At 36.1% G+C, this 21,507-nt stretch overlaps 1 protein-coding gene across 4 annotated transcripts in view; it reads left to right on the plus strand.

The window, feature by feature from the left end:
- The window catches only part of LOC128635752 (gamma-aminobutyric acid receptor subunit gamma-2), a 110,275-nt gene that overhangs the window by 86,651 nt on the left and 2,117 nt on the right, over positions 1-21,507 (plus strand). Inside the window, exons 7-9 of one of the 4 annotated variants that reach the window (XM_053688869.1) lie at positions 5,312-5,321; positions 6,142-6,159; positions 14,310-14,332. The exons of 2 other annotated variants lie outside the window; for them this stretch is intronic. In XM_053688869.1, coding sequence (XP_053544844.1) covers positions 5,312-5,321; positions 6,142-6,159; positions 14,310-14,332 — 51 coding nt within the window. Of the gene's footprint in view, positions 1-5,311; positions 5,322-6,141; positions 6,160-11,985; positions 12,010-14,309; positions 14,333-21,507 lie in introns of all 4 variants that reach the window. One more of the 4 variants, XM_053688870.1, reaches the window with a different exon arrangement.

The raw sequence follows: 21,507 nt of genomic DNA on the forward strand, positions 1-21,507 counted from the left end.
AATTGTGATGTGGGTTAATGGCGTTTGAGGGGTTAATAGCTTTATTGGTTAATTGTGATGTGGGTTAATGGCGGTTTAGGGGTTAATAGATTTATTAGGTTAATTGCGATGTGGATGAATGGCAGGTTAGGGGTTAATACATATATTAGGGAGATCGCAATGTGGGTGAATAGTTTAATTAGGCATATTGCGTTGTGGGGGGTTGTCGGTTTAGGGGTTAATACTTTTATTATTAGTTGCAATGTGGGAGGATTGCGGACATAGGGTTTTTTATGTGTCGGGTTTATTTTTGGGAGGCGTGTTAGACTTTAACGGGAGATTTACCTTTTTTTTTTTCTTCTTAGGCACCGGCAGTTTCTAAAGTGCTGTAAGTCACTGTCAAATCCAGAACTTTGTATTTACGCACATTTCTGGACATCGCTAGTTTATCAGACTTATGACACTTTAAAAAAACTGCCGGTGGGGTTTATGTGATTCCCCGATGTGCGAGGGGAAATTACGGGCGACGCAGGTTTCAGCAGTTACGCTGAAGCCTGTGCTGTATATGTAATCTCGCCCTATATACTTTATAGAACACAAACGATATCTGTCAAAAGCCTAACTAGAGATTTAATGCAATTAGTGTTCAAAATCATTTTTCAAATTATAACTAGGAAATTTAGGCTATAACTAATTTCCCTATTTATATACTGGATAACAGTTTCATTAGTGTGTTTATCTTCATCACATAAGGTTGTTCACAAGTCTTTAAAATTCTGTTACTTTCCTCTAAAAGTTTAGGCATCAAGATGTGTGACTCGCCTCAACATTCAGTGACAATGCCAACACCGTAATGGGCATGTGTGGGTGATGCATGGTGTGCAAGTAATACTTGTCAATGAAAACACTTAAAGTGACACTGAACCCAATTTTTTTCTTTTGTGATTCAGATAGAGCATGCAATTTTAAGCAACTTTCTAATTTACTCCTATTATCAATTTTTCTTCATTCTCTTGCTATCTTTATTTGAAATAAAAGCCATCTAAGCTTTTTTGGGTTAAGAACTCTGGACAGCACTTTTTGATTGGTGGATGGATTTTTTCCACCAATCAGCAAGGACAACACAGGTTGTTTACCAAAATGGGCCGGCATCTAAACTTAGATTCTTGCATTTCAAATAAAGATACAAAGAGAATAAAGAAAATTTGATAATAGGAGTAAGTTGCTTAAAAATTCATGCTCTATCTGAATCACAGAAAAATGTTGGGTTTAGTGTCCCTTTAAACAGTGTTATAGACGCTTTAGAACACTGGGAAGGAAACCATGTTGTTGAAGAAACTCAACAGCACCATCTTTAGAGTATTAAAGGGACATTAAACAATTTGAGATGGTAATATGATGATGGTATAAAAACTACAATATTTTTTCAATATTTATTTTGTTCCCTTTTCCTGTAATTCCATTCTGAAATTGTGAGCTTTTCAGTTCCTGTTAGAAAGGGAAGTGCAGAACACTGTTATAGACCACACAGTCATTGGCTGCATACTCTAGTGACCTATTTATAACTGTCCCTAATTGGCCACAGCAGAGAAGGTAACCTAAGTTACAACATGGCAGCTCCCATTGTTTTATAGACACAAAAAACTTTACACTTGTTTTGTCAATATTTAAAAAGCTAATGCAACTTTAAAAAATACATCTACATATTTTCTTTGAATGCATCATTCTATTTAGCATTAGTGTTTAATATCCCTTTAAAGACATTACAGGCACATGAAAGTCTAACCCTAACATAGCCCTAACCCTAACACCCCCTAACTTTAACATAATTAAAATAGAGCTAAATTAAAGTTACAATTATTAACTAAATAATACCTATTTAAAACTTAGTGTAAGGTAGCTTAGGTTTTATTTGACAGGTCATTTTGTATTTATTTTAACTAGGTAGTTAGTAAATAGTTAATAACTATTTACTAACTAGTCTACCTAGTTAAAATAAATACAAACTTACCTGTAAAATAAAGCCTAAGCTAGCTACAATATAACTAATAGTTATATTGTAGCTAGCTTATGTTTTATTTTTATTTCACAGGTAAGTTTGCATTTATTTTAACTAGGTAGACTAGTTAGTAAATAGTTAACTACACTAAAACCTAAAATGACAAAAAATAAAAAAACTTGCCATTACCAAAAAAAAAACGAAATTGTCCAAAAAAAATAAAAATGATTCCTATTCTAATACCTTTTAAAGAAAACAAAAACACACCCCAAAATAAAAAAAGCCTAATCTAGAATAAACTACCAAGGGCCCTTAAAAGGGCCTTTTGTAGGGCATTGCCCTAAGTTTAACAGCTCTTTTGCTACAAAAAAACACTTCCTAAAAAAATACATTACACAAAATAACAAACAAATTATCAAAACTAATAAAAAAAAATCCTATTCTAATACCCATTAAAAAAAAAACACCCCAAAATAAAAAACCTAATCTAGAATAAGCTACCAATGGCCTATGAAAGGGCCTTTTGTAGGGCATTGCCCTAAAGAAATCAGCTCTGTTTATGAAAAATGTTTTCCAAACACTCACTAACATTACAAACCCCCACCCCCCTCAAACCCACAAAATAACGATTAGAACAGCCAATATAATTTAAGCAGCTCTCATTCTATTGGCTGATTCATCATCCAATAGAATTAGAGCTGCTTAAATCCTATTGGCTGATTTGAACAGTCAATAGGATTTTAGCAGCTCTAATTCCTATTGGCTGATTCAAATCTTTCAGCCAATAGGATCTGCCATCTTGGATCGCATACCTTGCATTGAAGATTCAGTGTACGGTGGCAACCGTAAGAAGAGGATGCTCCATGCCAGATGTCTTCAGGATGGGCCCGCTCCGAGCCACCGGGATGAAGATTGAAGAGGCCGTCTGGATGAAGACTTCTCGCCGCTTGGATGAGGACTTCGCTGCCGGGATGAAGATTGAAGGGGCCACCTGGATGAAAACTTCTCACCGCCTGGATGAAGATCGTTCAAGCGGGACTTAAAAAAACTGTAAGTGGATCTTCGGGGGTTAGTGATAGGTTTTTTACGGGAATTTTTTGGGTGTTTGTTTTGTTTTTTTTAGTTTAAGGTTTGGGCATGTAAAAGAGATAAATGCCCTTTTAAGGGCAATGCCCATCCAAATGCCCTTTTCAGGTTAGGTTGTTAGTTAGGTATTTTATTTTGGGGGGTTGGTTGGGTGGTGGGTTTTATTGTTGAGTGGGGTCTTTGCATCTTTATGGATTTATGGATTTTTTATGGGATTTTTATTTTGGGTGGGCTTTTTATTTTGATTTGGCTATTAGATTAGGTCTAATTCTTTTTTATTTTTGATAATTTCGTTTGTTATTTTTCGTACTTTAGTATTTGTTATTTTTTGTAATTTAGTCTTTATTTTTTGTATTTAAATCGTTTGTAAATTTTAGAGAGGTGTTACGATTTTTTTTAATGTGTAGTTTAGTTTAATTTAATTGGTAGTTAGTTTAATTTTAGTTTAATAATTATATTAGTTTAATTGTTAGTTTAAGCTTAGTTTTTTTAATTTGACAGGTAAATTTTAATTTAATTTAAGATAGAGAAATTTTAATTTTAATATAAAGTTAGGGTTTGATTTAGGGGTTACTAGTTTAATTTAGTTTATTGCGTTGTGAGGGGCTTTCAGTTTAGGGGTTAATAGTTTACATTAGTATATTTCATTGTGGGGGACTTGTGGTTTAGGGGTTAATAGGTTTATTATAGTGGCGGCGGTGTAGGACTCAATAACTTTAGTATAGTGGGGGCGATGTTGGTGGGCAGCAGATTAGGGTTTAATAATATTTAAATAGTGTTTGCGATGCGGGAGGGCGGCGGTTTAGGGGTTAATAAGTTTATTATAGTGCTGATGATGTCTGGGAGTGGCAGAATAGGGCTTAATAAAAAAAATAGTGGTGGCAATGTTGGGAGCGGCAGATTAGGGGTTAATAAGTTTAATATAGTATTTGCGATGAGGGAGGGCCTCGGTTTAAGGGTTGATAGGTAGTTTATGGGTGTTTAGTGTACTTAGTAACACATTAGTTATTCGTTGCCAATGGGTGGTGAGGTCAGTGAAGCGACACTCTGCAGCAGGAACTCCTGTGGATTGAGCAGAAAAAGGAAAAACACAAGGTTGATAACCAGCTGCGGCCTGGAAAGGAGAGCATCATAGAGAAGAATGCCATTGAGTGTTCTTTGCCAGTTTGGCTAGGGGTAACAAGCGAGACCAATTGGTATGCTGTGAATTGACCTATACTCTGAGAAAAGCTTCAAGATCCTGATTGGTCCTTACAGTCTGCCCATTAGTCTGGGGGTGATAACCGGAGGACAAAGAAACAGTGGTTCCAAACAATTTGCAAAAGCTTCTCCAAAAAGTAGAAATAACTTGAGGGCCTCTGTCAGAGACAATATTCACGGGTATACCATGGAGCCGTACCACGTGTAACAGAAAAAGAGTGGACAATTCTTGGGCTGTAGGTAACTTAGGTAAAGTTACAAAATGAGCAAGTTTGGAGAATTGATCCACCACAACCCAGATGACTGTATGATGGTCAGAAGGAGGGAGATCTACAACAAAATCCATGGCTATGTGTGTCCATGGTTGTTTAGGTATGGACAATGGTTGAAATAAGCCATAAGGTAGGGAACAGGTGGTATTGTTAACAGCACAAATTGGACAAGCCTTGACATAATCCTGGGAGTCCGACTTCATGGTAGGCCACCACACGTGTTGAGAAAAGAGTTTAAAGGTTCTAGTAAAACCTGGATGACCTGACAGCTTGCTATCATGAGCCTAGGATAGCATAGGAGAGCCGAAGGTTTGGAGGAACATATAGGATCTCAGGAGCCGCAGGGGCTTCAGAAGGTTTTCTTGACTGGGCACGTTGCAGTCTTTGAAGAAGAGAGGTGTTAAGCTGAGCAACCACATAGGAGGCGGGTATGATGTGTTCGATAGGAGCTTCAGAAGAATCACTAGGCTGAGGAAACTGACGGGCCTTGGTTTCAGCAAGAGAAAAGTGAGGGGATTTAGTAGTGATCATGCTTAGAGGTACCCAACTTGTATCCTGTAAGCGTTGGCATTTCCCGGCCATATATCACAATTCTTGAGTTGGTGTGAATTAGAACCACAATAGAAACACAGTCTCAATTTCCGTCTACTCTGTCTCTCGGATTCAGTGGGCTTAGGGGAGGAGAGATCCATGGGTTTCTCTTCAGAGGTAACTGGAGGTACTGAAGGTAAAGAGGATAGTCTAAGACTGGATGGGTAGGAGGACGAGAGGGAAGGATTCTTCAAGTTCTCTCTCAGCTTGTCTCTCCTGAAAGTGAGAATCCAGATTGATACAAAGTGTTATGAATTCATCCAGGGAAGATGGAACATCACAATAAGAGAGGTTATCCTTGATACTCTCATGCAGGCCTCTCCTGAAGGCCACTTTGAGAGCACTGCCATCCCAACTGGTCTCAAGTGCCATGCTGCTAAACCTGATGGCGTATTGTGCCACAGATCTATTCCTCTGGTGGAGATCCAAGAGAGAGTACCCTGTAGCAGAAGTGTGGCCGGAGGTTCCAAATAAGGCAGATAATACAGAAATGAAGGCATCTGCATCGTTCAGAAGCTGAGCGCTCTGTTCCAAAAATGGAGAGACCCAGGCTAGGGTCTTGTCTTTCAATAAAGAATTGATAAAAGTGACCTTTGACTGATGAGACTGGAAGGTGTGCGGATCATTGCGGAACTGGAGACTGCACTGGTTAAGAAAACCCCTACAGTCGGTAGTACCATCATACTTGTCAGGCAGTGGTATCCGGGGTATACTTCCAGAAGCAGGGGGGGGGGAGTTGCAGCACTAGCAGCAGGGACTGGCTGTGTAACAACAGGGGCAGCATTTTTCTCTGGAACCAGTGAGGAGAGCATAGCGGTTATAGCCTCTAGTTTAGAATTCATATTCTGCAAGTGTATGGCATGGGTTCCCAGCATCTGTCCCTGAAGAGAGACTGCTCTTGCTACCTCATTTGGGTTCAGGGACCAAGTATAACGTAATGCTCGTGGGATATTTCTTTATCAGACCAAGCTTGGCCAGTAGTCTTCTTATTCCAGCGTCAAGTGGAAGGATAAGGAAATATCCCAGAACAAAGTGAGTTTATGAAATGAGGTAAGCAGTACTCATGATAGACAGGATTGTCCTTCACGGCCAGCATCCGACCAGCATCAGGATGACAGGGTGTGCGGTGATGACATCATTGCCAGCACCTGAAGCAACCGCTGCGTCCATGGCAACGGATCAGAGCAGCATCCGGAACCCGGAGAGCGGCGTGACACCCCTTTAGGGGCAATGAGTAGTTTAGGTTTTTTTAGTGTTAGGTTTTTTATTTTGGGGGGTTTGGTGGTGGGGGGTTTTACTGTTATGGGGGGACTTAGTATTTTTTAGAGGTAAAAGAGCTGTTTAACTAAGGGCAATTGGTAGTTTAGCATTAGATTGGGGGTGTTTTTATTTTGTGGGGGCTTTTTTATTTTCATAGGGATTAGGTTTAATTTTTTTTATTTTTGATAATTGTGTTTATTTTTTTCTGTGATTGTAGACTTTTTTATTTTTTGTAATTTTAGATTAATTTAACTTTAGTTTTTTTTGTTAAGTAATGTTAGTTTTTTAATTTTAATTATAAATTAGTATTTTTAAATTTAATGTAATTGGGGTTAATTTAGGGGGTGTTAGGTTAGGGGGTTTAGTAATTAAATGAGTTATTTGCGTTGTGAGGGATTGGCAGTTTAGGGGTTAATAGGTTAACTAGGTTTAATGCGTTGTGGGTGGTTGGCGGATTAGGGGTTAATAGTTTTAATAGGCACTTTGCATTGTTAGGGGTTAATAGTGTAATTAGGCAGTTGTCGTTGTGGTTGAATGGTGGATTAAGGGTTGATACATTTATTAGTTAGATTGCGAGGTGGGGGATGGTGGATTAGGGGTTAATAGTTTAATTAGTTAGATTGCCATGTGGGGGTTGGTGGTTTAGGGGTTAATACATGTATTATTAGTTCCGATATGGGTTTGATGGCGGATATAGGGGTTTTATGTGTCGGGTTTATTTTTGGGAGGCGGGTTAAACTTTTATTGGAGATTTGACATTTTTTTAAATTTTCTTATGCGCCAACAGTTTCTAAAGTGCCGTAAATCACTGGCGACTCAAGAAATTTGTATTTTCTGGATATCGCTAGTTTATCCGATTTACGGTAGTTTATGAATTGCTGTCCGGGTTTATTGGATTCCCGATGTGCAAGGTGAAATTACGGGTGACTCCGGTTTCAGGAGTTTCGCTGAAGCCTGCGCCGTATATATAATCTCGCCCATAGTGTTTAATATATGCTAAAAGGTATTTGTTTAACTCCTTTATAGGTCAGCCGCACAGATTAGAATAGATTTTTTTCAAAAAGGAACTTCTGTAGCAAAATTGAGTATTTCTCTTTAACTAAAGTGCAAATATACTTTTTTCAATGAATTCTTTGATATAAAAAAAATTTCATGCTAGATTGTCAAAAGTTCAGCCAATTTAATAAAAACATTAACATAATTTTAAGATATTCTTTATATTTTTGGGGTTAAATGTAGCCACCAATCAGCAAGCGCTATCCAGTGTTCTGAACCAAAAATGGGCTGGCTGCTAAGCTTAGATTCCTGGTTTTTCAAATAAAGATAGCAAGAGAACGGAAAAAAATGATAAAAGGAGTAAATTAGAAAGTTGCTTCAAATTGCAGGCTCTATCTGAATCATGAAAGAACAAAATGTGGGTTTAGTGTCCCTTTAATAAGTGCTTTATAGTATTACGCACATATAAAGACATATCTCAGTACACAACATTTAAAATAACGTTTTCATAGTATCTTTATCCCATTGCTCTTGAAACTTTTAAATGAATGTATAATTGGCTCTTAATGGGTAAACATTTCACTCAGTTGCCTTTTTAGATTATGAAATTAGCTATTACTTGACAACATTTAACCCAATGCAAATGATGCTTTATTTAAAGGGGTGGGAAAGTCAAAATTAAACTTGCATGATTCAGATAGAACGTGTAATTTAAAGCCAATTGTTTAATTCTCTTCTATTTTCAAATGTGCTTTGTTCTCTTAGTATCCCTTGTTAAAAAGAATACGCACATATCCTACACTAGTGGGAGCTAGCTACTGATTGGTGCCTGCACACATTTGTCTCTTGTGATTGGCTAACTAGATGTGTTCAACTACTCTCAGTAGTGCAATGTTGTTCCTTCAGCAAAGGATAACAAGAGAATGAAGCACATTTGATCATAGAAGTAAATTGGAAAGTTGTTTAAAATTGTATGTTCTATTCAAATCATGAACGACAATGTTGGGGTCTCCTGTCCCTTTAAAGATGAATTTTATACAACTACATAAACTCATATTGACAAAAACATTTTAATACACAAATCTTGTGTCATTATTTTTATTATCATTATTAATATAATTATCAAACCCCATTCTATTAAATGTATCCCTACAAGAAAACTTTTATATTAAACTTTAAATTTCATTGCTGACAAATTTTTTCTACTTTTTCCCCCTTCCTTATAAACTATAAAAATATTAATTTTAATTTCAGATAAAATCTATATGGTTTTTCTTTTCTACTCATTGTTCTCTCTGCATGTAAAGGATGATTTAATTCTTAGGGAAACATCTTGCTTAACCCTGGCATTGTTTCTGAGAAGAATTAATAAAGCCTTTACATTCAGAGAGGATAACGGATAAAAACTAAAGGTCAAATAGTTCTCACCTGCTATTTAAAGGGACAGTCTACAATAGAATTGTTATTGTTTTAAAAGATAGATAATTCCTTTATTACCCATTCCCCAGTTTTGAATAACCAACACAGTTATATTAATACACTTTTTACCTCTGTGATTACCCTGTATCTAAGCATTTCTAACAGCCCCATGATCACATGACTGCAATTATTTATTATCTATTGACTTGCATTTAGTGCTGTGTTGTGCTAACTCTTAAATAACTCCTTGGAGCGTGAGCACGTTATCTATATGGCTCACATGAACTAGCAATCTCCTGTTGTGAAAACCAAACAAAAAAGCATGTGATAAGAGGCTGTCTTTAGTGGCTTAGAAACAGGCAGACATGTAGAGGTTTAAATGCTATAAAGTAGATTAATATAACAAAGTTGGTTGTTTAAAGGTGTTATCTATCGTTTTAAACAATAACAATTTTAGCTTAGACTGTCCCTTTAAGTTGTTTTTATATTTCTTAAAAGTTTTTAAAGGGAAAATATTCTCATTTTTTTTGTATTTGTTCCATTTAAAAGAGGATATTCAAAAATGTGTTACAGGCTTTCTTTGTTAAAATTGGCTTGTTCTGAATAACCTTACAATTCTTGTAGAAGTGTAGTAAACCTGTGAATGGGTGTCCCTCTTTATCGAGAGATGCTAAAGTCGTCTTTTTCAACCAAGTCTCTTGCAACAACAACAAAAAATATTATGTTGTTGATCCTTTACATATATGATCAATTTTGGAGTGGAGTACAATATCCTCCTATGCTAGAAAAAGTCTACAATTTGTCAGCAGAATATTTTCAATATTTAATTTGTCCCCTTTTCTTTTAACTTCGTTCTAAAATTGTGAGCTTTTCAGTTCCTGTTAGAAATGGAAGTGCAGAACACTGTTATATACCACACAGCCATTGGCTGCACACTCTAGTGACCTATTTATAACTGTCCCTAATAGGCCACAGCAGAGAAGGTAACCTAAGTTACAACATGGCAGCTCCCATTGTTTTATAGGCACTACATTTTTATGCTTATTTTGTTAATATTTAAACAGCTAATGAAACTTTAAAAAATACATCTACATATTATTCTCAGACTAATCTTTTTTTTGAATGCATCATTCTATCTAGCATTAATTTATTGTTTAAAGTCCCTTTAAGCAGTGGTTACTATTGGGTTGAAACCAGGCCATAAATTGAGAAATGTGGAACAGTAAGACCAAGCTCACAAATTGTGGAATAGATGAGAGCTTTAAAATACAGTAGCTTATTCTGTACTATTCTGAAATCTTTGATGGATATTTTAGTTGTCTTAAAAAGACTGCTAAACTGTAGGAATAACAATAAATGTGATAAAAAGAGTGACATAAAAGGGCCTTAAAACCCCAATGTTTTTATTTATAGTTTACATACAGTGTACAGTTTAAAAAAAAAATCTAATTTATTTTTTTATCTTTGTATACTTTGTAGGTAGGCAGGCTCAGAAGTGTTCACGTGTCTGGAGCACTTTATAGAAAAATATTTGTAAGAATATTTTTCACAGTGTTATACAGTATGCAAACACTGCTGCCATCTAGTATTCTCAGAAAGATGTTGCTATATAGTGCTGCAGATACAGTATGTGTACATAGCCTACCTAGGTATGCTCTTCAACAAAGAATACCATGAAAGCAAAGCAAATTTGATAATAAAAGTAAAATGGAAACTGTTTTTTTTTTTTTTTTTAAAGTATATGCTCGGTCTGAGTCATGAAAAAACCATTTTGATAATGTATGTATTTTAATATAAAGAGAACCCTATGCCTTAAGTGAGTTGCATTCAACCATATTGAAGTTAAATTTGTTCTTTAAAAAGTAAAGAAGACATTCACATTTTTGAAATAACAATATCAGACAATAACGCTCCAATCCATCAGGATTTTTAGCTTCTTTTTCTACGCCAGCTGAATTCAGTAGAAGATTTACCTATTTAACATGAATAAACATTTTATAAGGATCATAAAAGTCACAAAATATTAAAGGGACACTAAACCCAAAAAAATGTATTTCGTGATTCAGATAGAGCAGGCAATTTTAGTCAACTTTCTTATTTACTCCTATTATCAATTTTTCTTCGTTCTCTTGCTATCTTTATTTGAAAATCATGAATGTAAATCTTAGCAGCCAGCCCATTTTTGGTTCAGCACCATGGATAGCGTTTGCTTATTGGGGGCTGACATTTACCCACCAATAAGCAAGCATAACCCAGGTTCTCAACCAAAAATGGTCCGGCTCCTATGCATCACATTCCTGCTTTTTAAATAAAGATAGCAAGAGAACAAAGAAAAATTGATACTAGGAGTAAATTAGAAAGTTGCTTAAAATTGCTGCTCTATGTGAATCATGAAAGAAAAAAATTGTGTTTAGTGTCCCTTTAAGACTGCGCTGTATATTTTTGACCATCCACCCCCTCATTCAGTCTTGCTGGATTCACTTTAATTAAAATATAAAAATAACAATAAATAACCTATTTTGTTAATACAGATATTTGTTATGAACATAAGAATTTATAAAGCATGAATATACTTTTTTATGGGTTGTTATTTTAATATTTAATATTCATAATATATTCTTAACTAGTCGTTTTTTTGCACATCTCCAAAAAAATGAATTGTATCTTAAGTAGAAATTAGGTAAACATACTGTAGATATATCTCACTCATTCTGTTGTTGATTTATTTATAAATATGTTATGAATGTGCTTAAATACTATTTTATACAGTGCCATTAGTCAACAGCATCAACACAACTTCTGCTAAGTATTTAATATGTATACTGTAAACAGTTAAATTCATATTGTCTATTAGGAATGTCATAATATGTTTTACTTTGGCTGTGGTTATATACAATAATAAATTAAAATTTGTACATTATATTATATACTATATTGAGATACTGTAAATATTTATTAATTCCTACACAAACTTGATCTTTATATATTCTTAATTTAGAACATTTTTTAATTCAAATAATTTAGAGACACGCCTAATAAATAATCATTCATTTTTTTCATTTATTTTTATTACTTTACTCTGTTGTGAAATGATTTTTTTTTCTATTTCTTTCCTTCTTTCATTTTTGTTTAATCTCTTCTTTCCCTTAAATCTGATTTCCTTTTCTTATCTATACAACAAAGCTACTCTGGATGTTTTCCTACAAGGTATAATGTTTTGGAATGGAAATTCACTGCATGTGTCTGCTGAATTGAACTATGAATGCTTAAATTAAGATACATTTGATTGGCTGTTGAAAGCAATTTCTTTATTCAATCACGGTGCAACAAAATCAATTTGATTTAAAAAATAATAATTGCCTTTTAAAGTTGATTCAGCAGCCTTTCCACTATTTCACATTTGTTTTTACAAAAACATATTTAGCTTGATGAACATTATGCAATGTTGGTCAGTTGACACAAGCATTAATTAATTTATGAAAAATAAAATCTAATTCTTCACTGCATTGCACAATAGCACCTTAAATATAATGAAGCAAATCTAAAAAAGCCACACATCTGTCATTTGCAAAAAAGTGCCTAGCGTCAATTGACAATTTTATAGCACCACATCATATATCTGACACAATTGCTCATGACAGTTGTTCATCTAAAATGGCAAAACACATCCTCATGCATTTACCTTCATTATCCAGCCACCATAATCAATATGGAAGAATTGCTAAACTGTAATGGTTCATATACTACCCATTCTCAAAATCTACATTATTGTAAATATTTATGTGGATAAATGTTTATAAGCTGTAATCTAGACTGAGAAATGTTTATGTCAACTCATAAAAAATATTTTACAATATTGGTAACTGTAATGTATGGTTATGTATGTGCATATTTGTATACTGTATTTGCAGTAAACAATACCTTGCTTTTAGACTAACTTTCTGTGTTATAAGAACATATTTCACAAGTTTGCTCTCTTCCTCTGAAGCAATACTAATCAATATTATGCAATTTACAAATTATAACTTATATACAGAAAAACGTTAGAAGGACAGGAAATGATAAAGAGATGTAAAGCAAAGAGAGAGGGAGGGACAATTAAAGAATTGTTCATGGGTCTGAGAGCAAACGTTGTAAGCAGTGTGAGAATAACCAGTTTAACCCCTTAACGGCGGCAACGTACCCTTTACGTTTCTGGTCGTTAAGGATTTGTGTCCCTATAATAGCGCTGGTCTTGCAGAGAGCAGCAAGACTGGGCTATTAGTCCCTCCCTCCATCCGGATGACTTGCTAATAAGGGGCAGTCTCGCTGCTGGCGGCAAGACATCACGATGTTAAAAACGACACCCCTATAGAAAAAAACAGTGACATACAGGTGTGTTTCTAGACTACATTTCTACATCTCTTAGCTGTCAAAGAGCTTCTCAAAATAGTCCTTTCTTTGGAGAACTACTGTACTACCTCTCTTTTTTAATTATTATATCTCTCTGACTCTTCAAATTTTCAAGGGCTTCCCTTTATAGTGGAGAAAGATTAAATAAAAATTTTTAATACTGTTGTTAGGTAACAATGTAAATTCTCTCTCAATGCTTTTATGAAATAGTTCTAGTACTGAACCTCTGCTCTGAATGAAGATTCATTAGTCAAAGTATTTGTGATCCACATCTTTATTAGTATTTTCCCCAAAACAAAGAGTAGAGGGTATAGAACCTTCATCAGAAAGTCAAATCACGTCCTGTAAACAACATAAATCTTCATATCTTAGAATGTCTGATGGGGTAAAGAGAAGAAGAGTTAACCCTCTCATCAGAGGTGTTCACACTGGGTAAATCTGCAAAGGAGTCAGTATATAATCTTCCCAATGGTAGGGTCTCTTGAGCGTCAAAGTTCTGAAAAATTATTAACACCAATAAGGGTGTCTCAATAAAAACAGAAGTTTTTATTTAAAAAAAAAACAGAAGTTTTTATTCTACCCTTTTCTAAGTCTTTTTATTTTTGCATTGCATGTATTGCAAAGATGTTCTATCATTTTGTAGAAGACATTCCGATATAATAAAAGTTATACTATCTATACTATGTTAGGAGTTTTTCATTTAATGTATTGTTGATGTTGATGTAGGTGTCCAAACCTGTCAACTATATCACATTGTTTTTCCATATGGGGACACACTCCAAGGGAATGTGACCCTTAAAAAGGAAAACAAAAATTTGTATGGCTCAAAATGACTTTTTACTAACATATCTTTAACATTTCTGTATGTTTTATTGGGGTTGGGGAGTAAAAGATAATGTAAAGCATCATCAAATATTAAAATGTGATGAAGAAAACTCCCATAGAAAAAAATAATATATATATATATATATATATATATATATATATTTATATATATATATATATATATATATATATATATATATATATATATATATATATATATATATATATATATAAAGTGTCCAAAGTGAATATGTGTCCTTGATGAGTGTTCTCTGTGTCCACACTAGGAGTCCAAATGGAGACTCCTAGTGTGGTGAGTCCTAATTAGGTTGTATCCAGTGTTCCCAAAAAAATAATAAAAATAAAAATAAAATAAAAGTAAAAATGAAAAATATTAAACCAAAAATCCAATATAATATCCAATATAATTGATACCTGTGAAAACAAAAATTACATAGGGCAATACTGATAAAATAAATTGAGACTTTTAGGAATAGGCTTACCCTATTTTCAGACTCGAGCAGTGACTGTCTATATCGACGCGTTTTGGCCCCAAACTGGGCCTTTTTCAAGATGTCAACTGCTAGTAGTGTTAAGACTTAAATAGCCTGTATTGGCCAATCATAATCAAGACTTTTTCCCGACTCGAAAATGCCCTTATGTATATCATTGATTTTGGTCATTGCCCTTAATCAAAATGGTGACTCTTATTGCCATTATTAGGTCACTTCCGGTCTCGAAAATTACCTTATGTATATCATTGATTTCCGTAATTGCCCTTAGTCAAAATGATGACTATTAGTATCATTATTAATTAACTTCCGGTCTTAGTGATATTCAAAGAAGCCATTTCACTTTTAAAATAAATATCCCAAATTTAAGTTTACATTAACTCTTGTTGTATATTAACCTGAAGCGGAATACCCTTAGGTGTATCAGAGGATCCGAATTGTTAATTTGTAATCATTCACGGACCTTAGTAAACTTCTGGGGAGTGATAATACGTCACTTACAAATGATGTGTCACTTCCGGTTTATTGGATTCTGCGTCACTTCTGGCGAAAATATGCCATTGTGGCCGGTTTATAATATAGAATTCTGGGAAATGTAGTTTATGGCTCTATGGATTAGAAAAGATATAATTTTGGGCTCTCTAATATAAAAACCAATGTGATAGTTTTGTGTAAAAGTTAATAGTATGCTTGAGTCTTAAGGTCTAAATCTCCAATAACATATAAAATTATAAAAATATATAAAATACCTAACGTCACAATCATACATATACCATCAATAAATGGAGCAAACATTCAGAATATTAAAAGATTGAACTCGCTAATTTGTACTTAAGGTCTTCTAAAATCAACAGCAAATGTAGAAGTTATAAAATTATTAGTATAGCCCTCACATACAAAATCTACTGTGTACAAATATATTATGTAAAAGCATAGTTTGTATAACAGCGATGGGTTATATACAAATATAGCATTTCATAAAAAATAGCATTTCATAAAAAATAGCATTTCATAAAAAATAGCATTTCATAAAAAATGCTGGAATTTGATAAGAACAAATTAAAAAACATTTTAAAACCAATAAAATGTATATTAAGAACAATAGAATGTTAAAATGGGGGTTTATAAGAGAATGTATAATGAAAATATGCTACTGGATAAAGAAGCATATATGATAGAATCCAAGAGAATATTGGGAGACCCTAATATCTATGAGATCTTGAGAAAGGACCCAACAACCAGATTCAAGATAGAATTAGACAGATTATTAGAAGGGACAAAACAGAAATGGGTTTTAAATGACAAAGAATATAGATTTTTTAAAATTGAATACCCCAAAATCCCTATCTTTTATTATCTGCCAAAGATACATAAAACACTTATCAACCCCCCAGGGAGACCCATTATCTCGGATATTGGATCTATCACAAGTAACTTATCACAATATATTGATAAGAATTTACAGGGATATGTTAGCACTTTACCCTCATACCTTAAGGACTCAGTTACTAAACATACTAAATGGAATAACTTGGGATGAAAAATATATTTTAGTAACTTGTGACATGATGTCCCTCTATACAAGCAAACCCCACAAAGAAGGGATAGAAGCTCTGCAATATTTTCTTAACAAAGATAACACAATGGCTGAGGAACCAAGAGATTTTATCATAGAAGGCATTTTATATATTTTAACTCACAATTATTTTAACTTTGATAATACATTTTATAAACAACTATGCAGTACGGCGATGGGGACCAGATTCGCGCCTAGCTACGCAAATTTATATATGGGTAAGTGAGAGACCATATTTTGGGATTCCTGTCCAGCTAGCACGGATCTGGTCCTCTACCATCGATACATTTATGATATTTTTATGATATGGCAAGGCACTGAGGAAGATCTCAAATTTACGATTGAGGTTATGAATAAAAATGAGCAGAACCTTAAGTTTACCTATTATTATTATTATTATCGGTTATTTGTAGAGCGCCAACAGATTCTGCAGCGCTGATGAATTTAGCCATACCCATATAACGTTTTTAGATCTCAAAATAGAGATAGAAAACGGTAAAATTGAGACCTCTACCTTCTTTTAAAAAGTTGACTGTAATAACTACATCCACCAAACAATCTGCCACCACCATGTTTGGAAATCCAACATACCAAAAGGACAGCTATTAAGAGTGAAGAAAAATTGCTCTAAGGCAGATAAGGGGATGGAACAGTCAGGTATTGTGAGAGATAGGTTTCTGGAAAGAGGTGATTCAGAGGATATATTGGAGAATACTATTGAAGTTGTCAATAAGATAGACAGAGAATCTCTTTTGGTTTACAAAAATAAAAATTAAAATAAACAAAACGATAGTGAAGATGAGATCTTTGTTCCAATGATCACAAAATACAGGGAAAACCGCATTTTAATTAAACACATAGTTAAAAAGAATTGGTATTTATTGAAACAAGACAATGTCCTAGGTGAGAAACTGAGTAATACCCCTAGATTTATTTATCGAAAGTCTGAAAACCTTAAATCAATGCTGGCACCAAGCTTACTAAAAACAGGAAAGAAATTGTTAGAGACTAACATCAACGGGGAGAGACTAAAAGGCTTCTTCCCCTGTGGATGGTGTAAGGTCTGAGGTGAAGGGGGGGGTGCAGTGGAGTTGAGGGCTTTGTATGTCAGAATGAGATAAATTACTTCTAGCTTAGTTACTTTATGTTTAATTGGTATTTATTTTAATTTGGGGTATACTTAGTGTATTTTATGCCATTTACCTTATGATATACTGACCTATGGACCATTGGTATAAGAGCACATTTATATGTGTGTACAAAAACAAATGTTTTACTTGTCTTCAAGCAGGCCTCATAATTAAATATATTTTTAATTGAAATACGATTCAGAGATATTAAATAAAATTTATGTGCAATTATAATTTTTATTTAATTGTACTTTGAAAATTCAACTTTCTACATAGACTATAGCACTATTTTATTAGAAAATAATATAAAAAAAATGTAATGGAAGAAAGGCTGAAATATAGATTGATAAATGAAACCTTTAGTTCAAAGGAAATAATAACTAGAATTTGGCCTCTGCTATTTTAAAACGTTCCTTTACATGCAGATAGCAAAAGTAACTCAGTCAGCACACAAAATATCCTATGTAATAAAAGGCCAGGTATGTTTGTCCGAAGCTGTCATGCGCAGTAGAAACTGTGCGAGGACAAACATACCTGGACGTAACAAAGGATCAGACAGCAGAGAGGGTGGACGGGAGCGGGTGTGGCAGGGGGTGTGATCGGACGAGAGCGGACATGATGGGGTGTGATCGGACGGGAGCAGACATGATGGGGTGTGGTCGGACGGGAGCGGACATAATGGGGTGTGATCGGACGGGAGCGGACATGATGGGGTGTGATCGGACGGGAGGGGACATGATGGGGTGTGGTCGGACGGGAGCGGGTGTGGCCGGGGGTGTGATCGGACGGGAGCGGACATGATGGGGTGTGGTCGGACGGGAGCGGGTGTGGCAGGGGGTGTGATCGGACGGGAGCGGACATGATGGGGTGTGGGAGTGGGCATGCCCGGGCGGGAGCACGGGCGGATGGGAACACTGCACTGCAGAAAATGGCCCTTGTACATGGGCTTTAGGACTAGTAAGTTAAATAAAAGTCAATCTCTATAGATCAGAGGTTTGTCCTCTATACTTGTGTTTGTATTTGTGCCAGTATCTAATGATTTCTATTTTGAAAACACCTAAGATGGATTGTAGTATTTATTTATATATTTACAACTAATATAATTGAAATTCAGGATATAGACCACACTCACAGACCAGACTGGTTGGATTTGTAAAACAAAAATGTAAGCACTGACAGAATTAAATGGGTGCACTTACCATCACATAGGCAGCTATTTCAGAACATAATGGATTCAAACTTATTTAGGCATTCTTCAACTAAAATAGGCAATTTTGTTACTTTCTTTGACTAGAAATGCTGAATTTGTTACCTACATCTTAGGGGTTTTTGTTTACAGATACTGTACTAACTGAGACTCTCACCGTAACCACATGAGCTGACTATCTTTTTAGCCCTCTTGCATTTCAACTGCAGTGCTCTCTCGGGATTAATTCATGATTTTTTCCTTTCATTTTAATAAAGGTTATAAACTCAGTAGTGGAGAACTTGTGTTTCTTTCCAAAGTTCCACTTATGTACTATTAAATATATGTAAGAGTGCAGGGATCTTATTTCTAAAAATTTGGAAAAATATACTAAAATTTGGCTATAAGAATTTCATTAATAAAATACCATTGTTTTCCACTTAGAGATACAGTGGAACAATTTCAGATAAAGGTAAATCACTAATAAAGATACTGTGGCCGATTTACTAAGCAGCAGATACTGCTCATTGTCTCGCCGGTATCAGGAGACAAGACGCAGCGGTCGTAAGAACCTCTGAGGTGGCGGACTGCAATCATCCTGATCATATACGATCGAGATGATTGACACCACCTGCTAGCGGCCGATTGGTCGCATATGTGCAGGGGGCGCATTGCAAAGCATTTCACTAGAAATGCTTAGTACAATGTTGCGATTTCAGGCGGGCATGATCCGCTACATGTCTGCCCAACACTTATTAAAACTACCCCTAAGTCTCTATCTATTAATTTTGTCCAATGTTTCATTTCAATTATTTGGCCGCGAATGTGCAGGGGGGCGGCATTGCACAAGCATTTCACTAGAAATTTAAAAAAAAACTAAAAAAGATGTAAAGAAGAGCGCCTCATATTGCAGTTTATCCAAAATACATTTTCAGTGAATTCAAAGTTGCTAACAAGTGATTACTCAGAAGGGTGTGTGCACTAATAAAGTGCAATTTGCGCAGGCTGTCACAAGGGTGTGTGCACTAATAAAGTGCAATATGCGCAGGCTGTCACAAGAGTGTGTGCACTAATAAAGTGCAATTTGCGCAGGCTGTCACAAGGGTGTGTGCACTAATAAAGTGCAATATGCGCAGGCTGTCACAAGAGTGTGTGCACTAATAAAGTGCAATTTGCGCAGGCTGTCACAAGGGTGTGTGCACTAATAAAGTGCAATTTGCGCAGGCTGTCACAAGGGTGTGTGCACTAATAAAGTGCAATATGCGCAGGCTGTCACAAGGGTGTGTGCACTAATAAAGTGCAATATGCGCAGGCTGTCACAAGGGTGTGTGCACTAATAAAGTGCAATATGCGCAGGCTGTCACAAGGGTGTGTGCACTAATAAAGTGCAATATGCGCAGGCTGTCACAAGGGTGTGTGCACTAATAAAGTGCAATATGCGCAGGCTGTCACAAGGGTGTGTGCACTAATAAAGTCCAATATGCGCAGGCTGTCACAAGGGTGTATGCACTAATAAAGTGCAATTTGCGCAGGCTGTCACAAGGGTGTGTGCACTAACACAGTGCAATATGTGCAGGCTGTCACAAGGGTGTGTACACTAATAAAGTGCAATATGCGCAGGCTGTCACAAGGGTGTGTGCACTAATAAAGTGCAATATGTGCAGGCTGTCACAAGGGTGTGTGCACTAATAAAGTGCAATATGCGCAGGCTGTCTCAAGGGGTGTGTGTACTAATAAAGTGCAATATGCGCAGGCTGTCACAAGGGTGTGTGCACTAATAAAGTGCAATTTGCGCAGGCTGTCACAAGGGTGTGTGCACTAATAAAGTGCAATATGCGCAGGCTGTCACAAGGGTGTGTGCACTAATAAAGTGCAATATGCACAGGCTGTCACAAGGGTGTGTGCACTAATAAAGTGCAATATGCGCAGGCTGTCACAAGGGTGTGTGCACTAATAAAGTGCAATTTGCGCAGGCTGTCACAAGGGTGTGTGCACTAATAAAGTGCAATATGTGCAGGCTTTCACAAGGGTGTGTGCACTAATAAAGTGCAATATACGCAGGCTCTCACAAGGGTGTGTGCACTAATAAAGTCCAATATGCGCAGGCTGTCACAAGGGTGTGTGCACTAATAAAGTCCAATATGCGCAGGCTGTCACAAGGGTGTGTGCACTAATAAAGTGCAATTTGCGCAGGCTGTCACAAGGGTGTGTGCACTAATAAAGTGCAATTTGCGCAGGCTGTCACAAGGGTGTGTGCACTAATAAAGTGCAATATGCGCAGGCTGTCACAAGGGTGTGTGCACTAATAAAGTGAAATATGCGCAGGCTTTCACAAGGGTGTGTGCACTAATAAAGTGCAATATGCACAGGCTGTCACAAGGGTGTGTGCACTAATAAAGTGAAATATGCGCAGGCTTTCACAAGGGTGTGTGCACTAATAAAGTGCAATATGTGCAGGCTGTCACAAGGGTGTGTGCACTAATAAAGTGCAATATGCGCAGGCTGTCACAAGGGTGTGTGCACTAATAAAGTGCAATATGCGCAGGCTGTCACAAGGGTGTGTGCACTAATAAAGTGCAATATGTGCAGGCTGTCACAAGGGTGTGTGCACTAATAAAGTGCAATATGCGCAGGCTGTCACAAGGGTGTGTGCACTAATAAAGTGCAATATGCGCAGGCTGTCACAAGGGTGTGTGCACTAATAAAGTGCAATATGCGCAGGCTGTCACAAGGGTGTGTGCACTAATAAAGTGAAATATGCGCAGGCTGTCACAAGGGTGTGTGCACTAATAAAGTGCAATATGCGCAGGCTGTCACAAGGGTGTGTGCACTAATAAAGTGCAATATGCGCAGGCTGTCACAAGGGTGTGTGCACTAATAAAGTGAAATATGCGCAGGCTTTCACAAGGGTGTGTGCACTAATAAAGTGCAATATGTGCAGGCTGTCACAAGGGTGTGTGCACTAATAAAGTGCAATATGCGCAGGCTGTCACAAGGGTGTGTGCACTAATAAAGAGCAATATGCGCAGGCTGTCACAAGGGTGTGTGCACTAATAAAGTGAAATATGCGCAGGCTTTCACAAG

The sequence above is a fragment of the Bombina bombina genome, chromosome 7 (genome assembly GCF_027579735.1).
Source record: "Bombina bombina isolate aBomBom1 chromosome 7, aBomBom1.pri, whole genome shotgun sequence".
In the NCBI taxonomy this organism is placed as follows: domain Eukaryota; kingdom Metazoa; phylum Chordata; class Amphibia; order Anura; family Bombinatoridae; genus Bombina; species Bombina bombina.